Source organism: Apis mellifera, linkage group LG3 (genome assembly GCF_003254395.2).
Source record: "Apis mellifera strain DH4 linkage group LG3, Amel_HAv3.1, whole genome shotgun sequence".
NCBI classification, from domain to species: Eukaryota; Metazoa; Arthropoda; class Insecta; order Hymenoptera; family Apidae; genus Apis; species Apis mellifera.
The window spans coordinates 3511450-3525200 of NC_037640.1; the positions used below are offsets into that span (position 1 = coordinate 3511450).

The 13751-nt window shown below is 34.0% G+C and overlaps 2 protein-coding genes across 6 annotated transcripts in view; one reads left to right on the top strand and one right to left on the bottom strand.

The window, feature by feature from the left end:
- Positions 1-13751, top strand: part of LOC100576467 (14 kDa phosphohistidine phosphatase) — a 56347-nt gene that overhangs the window by 15391 nt on the left and 27205 nt on the right. The gene's annotated exons all lie outside the window — the stretch shown is intronic.
- Positions 1-13751, bottom strand: part of LOC551043 (phosrestin-2) — a 39963-nt gene that overhangs the window by 13802 nt on the left and 12410 nt on the right. For all 5 annotated transcript variants that reach the window (XM_623439.5, XM_006558384.3, XM_006558383.3 and 2 more), the window contains exons 4-6: positions 8029-8079; positions 5564-5699; positions 4941-5090 (exon numbers count right to left, since the gene is read on the bottom strand). In XM_623439.5, coding sequence (XP_623442.2) covers positions 4941-5090; positions 5564-5699; positions 8029-8079 — 337 coding nt within the window. The remainder of the gene's footprint in view (positions 1-4940; positions 5091-5563; positions 5700-8028; positions 8080-13751) is intronic.

The window sequence follows — 13751 nt, forward strand, 5'->3', positions numbered from 1 at the left end:
GTTGTGATTATATTCAGTTAGATATATTAATATTTAGTTATTACTTACTTATCTGATAATGTAGTTATAATAATTAGATTGCGGCTTTTCATGCAAATACGAGTCTTTCATATTACATACGATTTGCATATTTTATATACACATCGTATAATACAGCATGCTTGACAGCAGATCCCCCGATTAATCAATATAATTAAACCCGAACCAATCGATTAAACACAGATCCAATAACCTATTTCAACCGAAAGAACGTTTAAATTAATTCAAAATTCTTCGATATATGTTATTAGTAAAATTTTTTATAAAGCGATATTTTTAACTAAAAATTAGAAAAACTTTAAACCGGTGTAACTCGGAGGAACGTAATTTCTAGTCAATGGACGAAACACCGTTAGAAGCGCGGATTCTTCCCCTTTAAAACCCCCTTTCGTTCATCTTAATACGACTTCCGGTTCTCGAGATATCATCGCGTAAAGAAGAGGGTAATTTTTAAGTCACTCGTTTAAATCCTATTAAACTCTATTAAAATCGGATAAACTTTGAATCGCTGTAACTCGGAAAGTAACAACTTCCGGTCAACGCGCGAAGAATCGTTAGAAGCGGGATACCTTCCCCTTTAAAACGGTTTTTGTTTCATCTCGATACGACTTCCGGTTGCCGAGATATCGTCGCGTAAAGGCGAGGGTAATTTTTAATCGTTTACTCTCTCCGTCCTTGTCGCCTAGTCGGATCTCTCGCTCGCACCTCGCCTCGCTGACCTATCCCAAACTGCAGACGAGCGAGAGCCGCGATTCCTAGAAAAGCGCAGTAATGCAATTCTTAGAAGAACGTAGTACGCATTTCCAGGAAAAAATATAGGTCGCGGTTCCATTCATGATCTCCGCACCGTGTTAAGCGCTATGGACACTTTGAGCCCTTATATCTCGGCAACCGATCGAGATATCGGGATAAATCAAAAAGGGATTTGAACGGCATGGTTTTCTCTATTTCCTGACTGGGTTTCGATCCCAAAATTTTTAATTTCTCCTCGCGTTTTTTTTACACGAAAAGTCAAAGTTCCATTCGTGATTCTGCGTTATTGCAATCCTCTATTGTTGAGATATAAAGTATACAGTCTTTAGATATGATTAACCGCGAAATGGCGATTTTTATCATTAAGGGAGACACGAAAAGAAATTGCTGCATATATAATCCATCATTTATTACAATTCAACAAACCTTTAATTTATATTTTCTTCCTTCGCTCTTTGTGGCGTATATTTTTGAATCATATAAACAAATTTATGGAATTTTTATCATCAATTGGTTGCTTCTAATAGACTTTTTCTCTTTGATATTCGTTGAACGCTTGTTAGACGAAAGTAAAGCTGCTTATCGCGCATATTATAGAGAGTATACGTATATTATATATGCAGAGGGTTTCTGAGAGATTGAATCACACGTGGTATCTGGGAGTATTTGCTTTTTGAATTGTGACGTTCATAATCAGTTTAAATGATTTTAAAGACCGTATATATATATATAGAGCTTGTTATGAATAGGGGAAAATGGATGGAAAAGCGTGGAATTAAAGTGAAAGAAGAGCTAGCAAGTTAAAAATATTTTCAAGATGGTTTAAAAGTAATCTTCTTTTGTAGAGGTTTTTAATCATTCCTGGTCTTTATGAAATTTTTCCTAATTTTTTGCGAAATTTTTCTTCGTTAAAAATCTTGGAAGAGTTCTTTTTCCTTTTTTTTTTTTTTTTATAATATAATTACATCGAATTATTTAATCATGTAATAACATTTTTCACAATCTGCTCTTCATTTAATATTTTAAAAATTATCATTTCTTCCCATTATTTCCTTTTACTCTCGAAATCATATTTTTACATCCATAAATCCATATATATCTCGAATGAATTATAATAAATCGCTTTCTATTTTTTTTTCCTTTTTTTTTTTTTAAATAAAATTGCGTGATAAATCTTGGAAACGGAATAGCTTTTCAGTTATTAACTTTCGATAGCTTTTCGTTATTACTTTTAATATATCTACGCTTCTATTGTTGCATATAAATCGATTTCTTTTTATAGGCGAATTATTCTACGCGAATCGAAACGATAATATTTTATAAAAAAAAAAAAAAAAAAAAAAAATCAGAAATCCAATATCTTCCACAAATTTATACAAAATTTATATAAACAAGTTATTTTAATAAAAATAAAACCCAATATTTCTTCTCTTTGAAAATTAAAAAAAACAATGTTATTTTTTCCCTATATAACTATAAACCAAAGATAGATGCCAACGATTCAATCTGTCAAGTGGGAAACAAAGTTATTATTACCCATCGATACTCTCAAAGATCTTCATTTCTCATCGACACGACGAGAAATGAATTTATCGAATTTTTTGTTTTACTCACCAACAAAATACTCACCCAACCCTGATAATTTTCGATTCAACGATCTCACGAGCCCGCTTTCATTTCCGATTTCCAAAGATTTTCCGGAGACAAACTTTTTCTCGCGTCCAATATTCTCGCTTAAATTTAATAAAATATTGAAATATCGCGAACGTGATCGACAATTTCATCCATCCTCCTTTCTTATCCTTCATCCACTATGCACTTATTCCAATCTCTCTCTCTCTCTTTCTCTCGGTTCAATAAAAAGATTTCAAAGAACGAAGCTGGATAATAGCCTTTTAGATGGAAGGCCTCGTGTCTTCTTGGATGGGAGAGGAGGAAGAGGAGGAGGAGGGGGAGGAGGGTTGTTTCGGAACGGTTCGATGCACGTTGTTCGGTGACGTGGCGCGTATCGCGTTACAAGGCATACGACCCGTATAACACGCATCCCTCCATAAGCTTAACACGGTTCATTTCCAACAGCATCAATGATCTATCGATACAGATCCCCCTAACACCTTGTTGTTGCTCAAAACACTATCCACGGTTAAATGACCGCTGTCATATCGGCTCCAATTCGATCTTGGTGGAAGATCGATTGAAAGATAATTGGATTAATCGTTTTAAATCTCCGTTTCTAATTAATTAATTCGAAGATCGAGAATGTGTTTAATCCTTAAAATTTCCTCTTATCATTAATTCAGATGTCGAGGTTGACAAGCTTCTCAGATAGTTTAAAATGTTTGCTTCTTTCCTCTTTCAAATACTTGATATTTTATTGAAACTCTCTTTCGGTTCTTGCTTAATTTATTTTATTTAATGTTTGAATAATAAAATAATTATCTTTAACAATCGTTACATTCAGGACGGAATTCCAAGAGAATATCGCATTTAACTTTGTCCGTGTTCGATGGCGCGTAACGCTTGCTTGCTGCAATGTTATCACGGTTAAAAGAAGTGGGAGAAGCGCAACGGATCGTTGAAAACGATTCATTCCTATCCTCTTCCATTCTATCTCCATCCATCGATTTATAGATGAATTGATTGGATGAAGTTGATAAAAATTCATCTAATTCATTAATTGTTCCTCGTGAATGATATAATAATTTTTGTCCAACAAATGTATTCAACTCTTCTATTCTGTTCTCTTCGAGTTTGTTCGTTTGTTCGAGCTAGATTCATACCCATCGCTATGTTTTCTCGAAATTTACATCGTATTTCCTTTTATTTTATCAAATCCGAGTCTGAGAAGATATTTGCATATTCGATTTGCATAGAGTATCGAGGAAAACTAGATGGATCCGTATTTGGGTTATCCTTAATGAATTAACCGTTCAAAAATCCTCTCAAATGAACATTGGCTCTCAGCAGCAAGTTTTGATCCAATACAAATTCCATTTTGTCTTTCTTTTATGCCTTCGTTTCGATATTTGGGAATTTTTTAAAACGATACTTTTATTCAACTTTGCTTCGTCTCACTTCGCTCTCTTCGTTTGCATGGAGAAATATTTAAAAACCTGGATAAAATATAAAATACTTCGATTAATTAAATTCTTATTTAAATTGGCGAGAGACGAAAATATAAATTTCGGATAAATACGTTCCAATTGATAATCCCTCGTGGCTACAAATTTTCTCGAGGTTTTTCTTCTCGAATCCGAAATACGTTCTCTTTTCTTTGGATACCAGCCAATACCTAAATTCCTCGTTTCCGGATAAATCAATGGGAAAGCATTGATATCCATCCTCTTTTGATTCGCTTTTGTACAGTTTCACTTCTACTGCGATTATTGTGCAGTATAAATAAACACCCTTTTGTTCTTCCAGACAATAGTTATTGTCGATATAATTTCAAAGAGACGTGTATCCTCGTTCAAAATCCTTCTCACTTTATTTCTCTTTCTTTTTCTCTCTTTGCAATCCCTTGCAACTCTTCGAAATTTCGAAATTTCGGAATTAATCCGAGAAAGCTGTTTGAATTTCACGCCCAAATGAGCGAACACTTGGATTCTCTAATGCAGTTAACGCAGGTACAAGTTTATAATTACCGGTGCACGAAATTGATCATTGAGTTGGTTTATTCCGTTAATCGATTATCTCGAATAATATTTCAGAAGATCGATGGAGAAATTTCTCCCTCCCCTTTCTTTTTTTATCTTTATGCTTCTCTCGTGAAAGAAAGTCCCCTTGCTTGGAGGTGAGGAAGAAAAGGAGGATTTATTCTTTAGCTTTATAACAAAATGTCGTTAACGGATCTTTCTTTCTCTCTCTTATCCTCTCTGTAATTTATTGCAACAGATTGGATGAATTTTGCAATAATCCCGTTTCACGAGATAACAGAATCGTCTTAATATTGAATTAATTATTCGATCTTTCTCTCTCTCGTGTTGCATTCTTGGCATTGAAAAATTCATTGATTCGAAATATTATTTAAAAAAAAAAACGAGAAAGAGACCATTGGATAATTTTAATCTTAAAATTGTACTATTTTTATATTTAGATCGTATTCATCCACATAGAATTTGGATGAATATTTATTAATAAAATCATACCTGTAACGGCGTCGTTTCTTGTTGATCAGCACCTGAGTATGGCGGGTAGAGTTGCGCGATACACATAACCGCCTCGTTACAAAACTTGAGCCCCATCACCTCCTCATCCTCTCTCCCGTAACGAAATGTCAACGTAATTTGCCCGAATACCTTGAAAACAGATGTACGAATGATCGATTAATAGTAGAATGTGCAAAAGCAGCAGAGTATTTTTTTCGCGTCTCCATTTCGAAATATAATCGTACGATTATTTGTGTAAAAAAATATACAATTTCCCCAATTTTATTCTATTGCAAACTCTTTGAAATAAATTAATTCAAATTCACTTTGATTTTGAATTAATGAAAAGTACAAAAATTTTTCCTCGAAGAATAATATATCTCCTCTTTGCATAATAATAAGATGAAACGGGAAAATTGTCTTATTTATTCATTACCCTCCCCGTATCAAAGCTGGAATTCAATTATTACAATTGAACATTTAATTCATTAATTAATAATAACTAAGAGATTAATAATCGAGTTGATATTACACTCGAGATAAAAACTCGGGATTATTTCAATTAATTAAGCGAGCCAAGTTTAAATTTTTATTATTTATTACCTCTACACACTCGTACTTACCCTCTTCCCTTGCAAAAACTCGGGGTCGAGCAACAGCACACCCTGCAGCTTGTCGATTTTCGCCTCGCTCACGATCAGATCCCTGCTAGCCAAGTACAGGGTGAGCTTGTTGTTGGGCGACGACTTCTTGTACACCCTGAGGGACATAAGAGAGGAGAGTGGTTTGCTTGATTTCTAGGAGGGGGGAGGGGTTTTAAGCGGGGAAACAGAGAAGAGAAAATTAAATTTCTCTCCCCTCCTCTCTCTCTCTCTATTTGTGCGCCGCGTTTAACCGATGCAGAATCATCAGGCGGTTAATTATGCACTCTACTCTACTCCCACCTCAAAGTCTCGAATAAGTTTTGTTTTGAAAAGGAGGAACGAGAGTTGAAAGGCAAAGTTTAACGCGCGCGAACAAAAATTCTATCGCGAAAATTCTATCTTTAAAAATTTTTTCCAACGATAACTCGAATCATATAAGATGAAGAGAGAATAGAATTTTTTTTTTTAGAAAAATCCACACGTTGGATACATTATATAGAAAAAAATATACACTCCCGGCACGGTATATGTATATTGTTTTTTTTAAATTTCCAAACTTTCGAAACGCTTGCCCGACGAAAATAGAAAACGCTGCGTGTTTTAATAAAGTTTTTGGAATCGAAGCGTGCCACGCTTCGAGATACACGATCGTATAATTTTTATTCGCAATTTTCACTCGCATCAACAATTACGCCAGTTAATAATTGCGCCGGAATTTCACGATCCGATGCGTTTATTTGCGGCTCACTGAGCCCCGATTAACCCTCTCGCAAGGAACAAATCTTGCTATTACGAATAATTTTTCTACTTCTTTGTCTATCCGATATTATATCTCCTTTTTTTGAAGGAAAAAAATTAAGAAACACGGAAAAGTATCATTAATTTGCGACGAGTGAATGAAATTTCGTTTTTTTTAAAGAGTCGTGAAGACGCCAAAGTTTTAAATTATTTATACACGAGGCTCGATACAATCGTATTTGCATATTGATAAACGCGTTATTGATCGCTGCGGTTTTGGATTGAATCGTCGAATAAATATCCGGCGGGCCACGAATCGACAATTTCAAAATTGTCTCGCCTAGTTTGGGATATTAACTTCCTTTCCCATCGATTCTACGTGCCAACAAGAAGATCCCTTTGATCGATCCAAATTTTTATTTTAACAATTGATTTTGGAAAATGTTCCTTATTTCTTAATTTAAAAAAAAAAAAGAAAAAAATCCATTATTATCATTCGAGAGATACGCAGGAATAATTTCTTTCTTTTTTTTTTTTTTTCCCCCGACACAATCGTATCAGATATCGGTTAACATTTCCATCTCGTGGGTGAAACGCGATATTCGTGTTCCGCGGTGAGAAAGAAAGAAACAACCTGTACGTGTATAATTATCTTGTCGGAGCTGGTGACGAATGTTTACCCAGGAACCTTGGGAACGACTGTATATGTGTGCGTGGGTGAAGGTGTGTTTCGCGATTATCCGACCCGCGGTGACAGCGCGGATAGTTTCAAGGAAAATTTCAACCGCTTCTTGGAAAAATATTTGTACTTCGATCGAGGGAGGGAGGGAGGGAGGGAAGGCGTTTCAAGGCGTGTATCATGATGTCGCTTGTTGTCGGAGCATCGCGATTTTTCTTCATGACGTAATTGTTCCAATTGTGTATCACGGAGAAAATTATATCTTTCATGCTGTGTTTTCTTTTAAATAAAATTTGCGGATTTATAATTTTGTAGAGGAAAGGAAGAAGAACGATCGATAATATGGAATATCTGTTTCAAACAGAATTTTCTCTATTTAAATTGCGAGGGAAAGAGTTGATTGCGATTCGAGCTTTAAGGAAAAATTGTTAATCTTTCTTTCGGAAAAGATTAGCTGGTTCGAATTCTATTATCCAAGTTTATCTAGGAGAAGAGTTAATTAAAGGATAATTTCTCGATGGTTCGTTTCGTGTCTTTTTAATTAAACGCCAAAAAAACCTCGCCGTTAATTAATTTTTATAGAAATTTTCGAATTGACATTGGCCATGTGTTGTATTAATTATCTCCTTTCCTCTACTTTCTGCTCGTTTCTGCAATTTCTAAACGCACAGCTCTTTTTCACACAGCTGTTAGAAAGAATTATTCTTGGATTCTTCGCGGTATTTTAGTTTTTCTTTTTACGAGGCAGATAGTTGTGCTCCTCGTTTTACGTCGTGTTTCACATTCTAAGAATGTTTCCGCTTGTTTAACTCTCTCTCTCTCTCTCTCGTTTGTTTGTTTCCAACGGGTAACAAGGAGATTTGTTGTATAAAACCCTCCCTCGCGCGAAACAGACCCCCTTCGAGGGGACCCTTCTTCCCAACGGGGGAGGGAGGCGAGACTTTTTGATTATCCACCGGATGTTTCTCTCTCTCTCTCTTTTTTTCCATTTTATAGCGAGTGTATATAAATATGGAGAGAATTTTACCTTTGACTGCTGATGGTGTCCGGGATATTTTCACCGGGATTTTCCACCTTCCTGAAACAGATAATTCGAATTTAATTTTTCCACTGATAATTTGGATATTTTCAATTTATTTTTCTTCGATCTATTTCTCTCTTTCGAATTTTCAAACTTTCTACGACTTGTTTGTCGCAATTTAAAAAAAGAGAGTTTTATTTTTAAGAATGGAAAAACATGTGGTAAGAGTGGTAGGAATCGAGTCGTTTAAAATTTAAATTGCTCGATAATTTGATGTATATTTTTCCATCCATTTAGAATCTTTACATGAAATCTATCTAGGATCGATAAATTTTGATGATTGGCGTTATTCGTGGGATTAATTGAAATTACAATGCGTGATCTTCGTTTCCTCTCTACGAAATTCTATATTTCAATCAATCAATCATTCGATAAATAAGCCTTTTTTTTTTCTTCTTCTTCAATTATTTATTTATCTCGTTTGTTTTACACGCTGCGGCTTCGTCGAAATCGTTTTTCAAGGGAAAAAAAATCAGTTCTTCTTTTCTCTTCGTGAAAACTATTTATTTGTGCGATACGTCGATAATATTATTTTTTTCGAAGCGATTTATCTTTGCAATTTTGGAATTTAGAACGAAACGAGATCGAACAGTGAGATCTTCTTGGTCGATGATCTAATCTGATCTATTGTGAAAGTTGTATTGTTCCGTTCATTCGTGTGCATTGTCGATTGTTATTCGATGATTTTATTATCATTTATCGTGTAATTTAAATTATTTTTAAACGAATCATTTATTGATCCATAGAGTTGTAATTAATATTTAGATTTTTCAAAAAAAAAATCTACGTAATTCTAGGTGCTCTTTTTTTCCTTTTTGAAAGTTATTTACTTATTACAAGAATTATTACAATTATTTTAAATTTCTTTCTCTTTTCCTTCGTTTTTAAAATCACGGAATCTGAAAGCAAAGATTCGTTCATTTAATAAATAAACTTCACTTTATCGAAACGTAATAACGATCGAAAATAATTGTAATTCCAAAACGGGGTCGAGGTTATGTGAAAAGCGGATTAACTATGGCACAAGCCGGAATATAAATGTTGTTAAAGCATTTTAATAAGCGATCGAGTAATTATTTATTTTTTAACTAGCTATTTTTTCGACACCGTTTAGGACGATGGACTCAACATGAATGTGAAAATAAAGGGGATGTTACGAGTATTTAGTTCTCTAGAATTATAACACGTAATGGTGAATACGCGTTAAGCCATCTCTCGAAAGCCTTGATCCCCTCTCACCGTCCCTGACATTCTTGCTTGCTTCCCTATTATTACGACGCTCGTATATACCCTCGTCTCCCTCCTTCCTCTCGTTACGAATTATTAGATCTGCAAAGACGTTTTTTATAGCCCCTTGTGTTAAAAAATTCTCTCAACGAAATTTTCCTCCCTCTCGTCTTTTGCCAATTATTTTCTTCCGCGTGCATTATCCGCGTTCTTCGAATGGAACGAATCAACGAATCGTGTGGAGTTTAAGAAGGAGAAGAAATTGAATATTTTAATCTTCAATCTTTCTCGAGGGGTTAGATGAATCTTTGGACTCGTTCGAATATTTTTCTTTTCTTTATTATTGTTCTTGTTGTTGTTGTTGTTGTCTTAGATCTTAACGTGTGAAGAAAGTTGCATCATTTTGCAAGAGAAAACTTGGTGATCTTTAGGATCTCTTTGAAGGATAAAAATTGGACACAATTTTTCCTATCTTTCTTCTTTTTTTTACGATTTCTTCCGTTTAAAGAAAATTTCAAAGATTTTTAATTCTTCGAAGCTTGTTGATAAATCGAATTCTTCTCCACAATAATTATTTTCACATCGAATTGTTCAAATTATTTTTCTCTTTTCAACGTATCCCAAAATTTAATTTTGGAATCATTAAATTTCTTCTTAAAAAAATAAAAAATCTAACAACCTTACTCGTTGTTCAAGTTATTTTCTGCCCGATACGATTAAATTGTTTCGAGATATCGGGTCAAGGGTGGCTCAATTTTCCATATATATATACACACACACACGTATGCTGTTTGCGTGCAATCTGCTTGATTTCGAGTCCCGCGGAATCACGGTTGTCCAGATAGCCACTCGAAAACGCACGCGAAATTCTGCAGCTAATTCTCTTGGGGGAGCACAAAGCGGTCCAAGATCTCCGTGACACGATACGTACGCGCGGAATTCGCCACGCGTGGGAGTGGGCGATGAACGCTTGGAAAAAAATCCAGCCACCGACTCCTCTCCTTTCCCTTTTTTTTTCTTTTTTCTTTTTTTCCCCCATTTAATTCTCTATTTTTAACTCGTGCCGTGCACGCTTTTCTTTTTATCCACACACGTGGCCGAAAATGTTCGCTCGTCGTTCTTTTTCCCGAGATTCGATTCGAAAATCTAGTGGAAGTTTCTTCTTTTTTTTTTTTTTTTTAATTAATGATGATTAGTGTAAGGAAAGAATATTCTTAGTTTGTTTTTGGAGAACAATGTGTATGTATTTACTTTAAAACACGATCTCTTGGACACAGAATCAGGTAAATATTCTCTCGATATCCTCTCAGGCAGGTGAATAGTGTATGTGCAATGGATAGAATAGGATAGGGTAGACAAATAACTCTGAACTTTTCCACCTCGTGTTTGGAAACGCGACATCTCTCTCGAGGCGCAACAGGAGAGTTGAGTTCAAGGATTGAATTCTATGTGTAATTTTTTAAAAATTACGGTATTCTTGAGACAAGTGAGGAAGGAATGATTGGGAGAATTTTTATGGTTGAAATTATATAGAATAAAGTTACTTTGATAATTTTTGTTCACGTGATAATAATAATAATTGTAACGCTGAGATTATATGGAAATAATGGATAATAGCTACGAATAAATGTTATTTAAACATTTATTTAAACAAGTAATTATTTAAAGTAACTTTATTCGAAATTTTAGTTATTTTTTTAAAGGCCAAACTGTGGAAATCTTGGACGATATTAATAAAATCGATCGATCAATTTGTTAAGGGGGAATTATATATCTTTTAATATTTTTTTCACTCGTCGAGGAGAATTTCAATCGTTTCGATCACCAATTGAATTTGATTGAAACTCTGGTTATTATCTGTAATTGAAGTTGTTTACCATGTTTCTGTGTACCTCAGTGTTTCTCAATCGATAAAAATATATTTAATATTTATTTAAACTAATGATAAATCATTAGTATAATAAAAAATATCAATCTTCAAATATCGTGTCTTATATATTCTCTTATATATATATATTTTTCTTCTTAATTTTGATCGTTTGTTCCCTCTCGCATCCGCTGGAAAAATAAAAAATTACGAAATTATTTTTTTAATCGTAATATACAAGATATAAAAATATAATAAACGAAATTAAAGAAGGATAAAGTTAAGTTTCCCCGATTTTTTTTAGCAGATAAAAAAAGAGAGTTTCGCGGAATAAAATCTTATCTCACTCCTTTATATATTTTTTATCTTATTTTATTCTTTACTTTAATTCGTCGCGCTCCCCAAATTTCGCTCTCGATATACGTCCTCACTCGACGCCGTCTTACTACTGTTATGGATTTGTCCTGTTATGGTTCGATTTCCGTAAAATTTTCGAGAGAGAGGGAAGGAGACTTTTGTTGTCGTCGTCCCATTATTACTCGATCGATCGTTTCGAAAAGTCGTGTCGAATGTTACGCGAATAATATTTTAAAATATAATATTATACACACGTTTTTTAACATTTTTTTATACATATATATTTTTTTCAAACAGTATTTCGAAATATTGACCAACTTTTTCGTAAATTTCAAATTTCCCTCGCATCGTATTCAATTCTCCTCCCCTCCAAATTTACATTTTTTATTTTCTTTTCAATTTTCATGTTTTTCCTAATTATTCAACTAATAATCCAACCAATCCAAACCTATTACGATTTTCAAGTTGCGAAACGCACGATAATTTTCCCTTTTTCAAACATTTATAACACACAATTTCTAGTAATTTTTTTCAACGATTGAAATTTCCTAGATTCGAGTAGAGATTTTCCAAAAAACGAGTTATAATTTCTCGAAAATGATTAAATTACAAATATATAAAAATATTAATAAAGATTAGAAAGGAGGATTATTTGTCTGGACAACTACTTTTATTTACACTCGCGTGAATTATCCCGCAAATTAAAAATTATACAGAGATAAATTGCAAATAATTGGCGATCGATCACGATCTCTCCTCCGCCCCCACATCGCTTAATAAACGATCATGTTGTTATACAATATTATTGGATACGAATTATCAACGGTTCTACACTAATTTACCCCTCGCTCGTGATCACGGCACTAGAGGAAACGGGAGTGTGGATGATACGGATCGTTATTTGCGTTCCACCCCCGTGCGTTAATACGCGTATATAATGAGGTGTACGGGGCAAATTCCCAAGTAAAATGAAACAGGCGTGGCGCGACCGTGTTAAATTTTAATTAATATCAGGATTTCGCGCGCAATTATGCACGAATATATATATGTATACGTATTATTTTGACGAGGGGAAACTTTTACGTTTAATACACTTCCATTGTTCGTCCCTTAATTCGTTAATTAATATTCCGATACCCGATGAAATTTCTTCTTGAACGATCCTGTTAATCCAATCGGAATTACCGGCGATTGTCGGTCGAAATTTCCCTGTTGACACTGTAGTGACTTTACTTTCGATCCTGCCAATCACTGAATGGACGTTTTTCCATTTTCCCAGATATTTTTTTTAAACGACGAGCGTGTAATTACGAGAGTAAATTAGAAATACGTTAATTAGGTTGATTTTCTGATTTACCGAGGATCGATCGGGAAGGAAACAATTACGAGATCGGTTTAATAGGAAATGATGATGATTCGTTAAAAGTAAAGTAAAGTAAAAAAAAAGGAGGATTAAAATTAGCAGAAGGAAAAAGAAAATAATTTCGCAGCTTTTTGATGTTACGTCATCTCTTAGATTTTTTCACACACACACACGGCTGTGCATTGTTTCACGAGCAAATGTTCGAACGAGAAAATGAATTAGTTTGTTTTTTTTTTTTTTTTTTTTTTTTTATGTCAAACTCAGGAGGATCGATCGTATTTTGTTTTAAATAGAGTAATAAATCGTTCTCGTTTTCGATTCAGTATATATTTCCAATGAAATCGTCGTTGAATGAATTCGTTGTTTGCAATTAATTATATCCGTGGAAAAATGATACACTTACTACGCGTTCGAAAAATCTTTTTTTTTTTTTTTTTTTTTTTCCCTGTAATATCGTCGTGTAAATTTCATGGTATTAAATTGCTGTTATCTGTTCGTGGAAATTGTCCTCTTTGAAACTGGACACTCTGATGTTTCAAAGTGTTGAATGAAACGCGAAACATGGAAACAACGCGGCGGAAGAAATTTTTATAATTTTTTAAATAAAAAGTCCGACAACTTCAACTATTTCGGGATATTTGGATTTGATTTCCCCCTCTTTTTTTTTTTTTATCGATAATTTTTTATATTTTTGTTCGAATAACCATATTCGAGATAAATTATCAAACGAGGGTATTGTTGTTTTATTTAAAATTCGCACACGTGCCACGCACATCCCCCCTCGAATCTTTATTACACATTTCTCGTTTTTTTTTTTTTTTGGTGATAATCGAACAAACTTATAATTAATCAAAT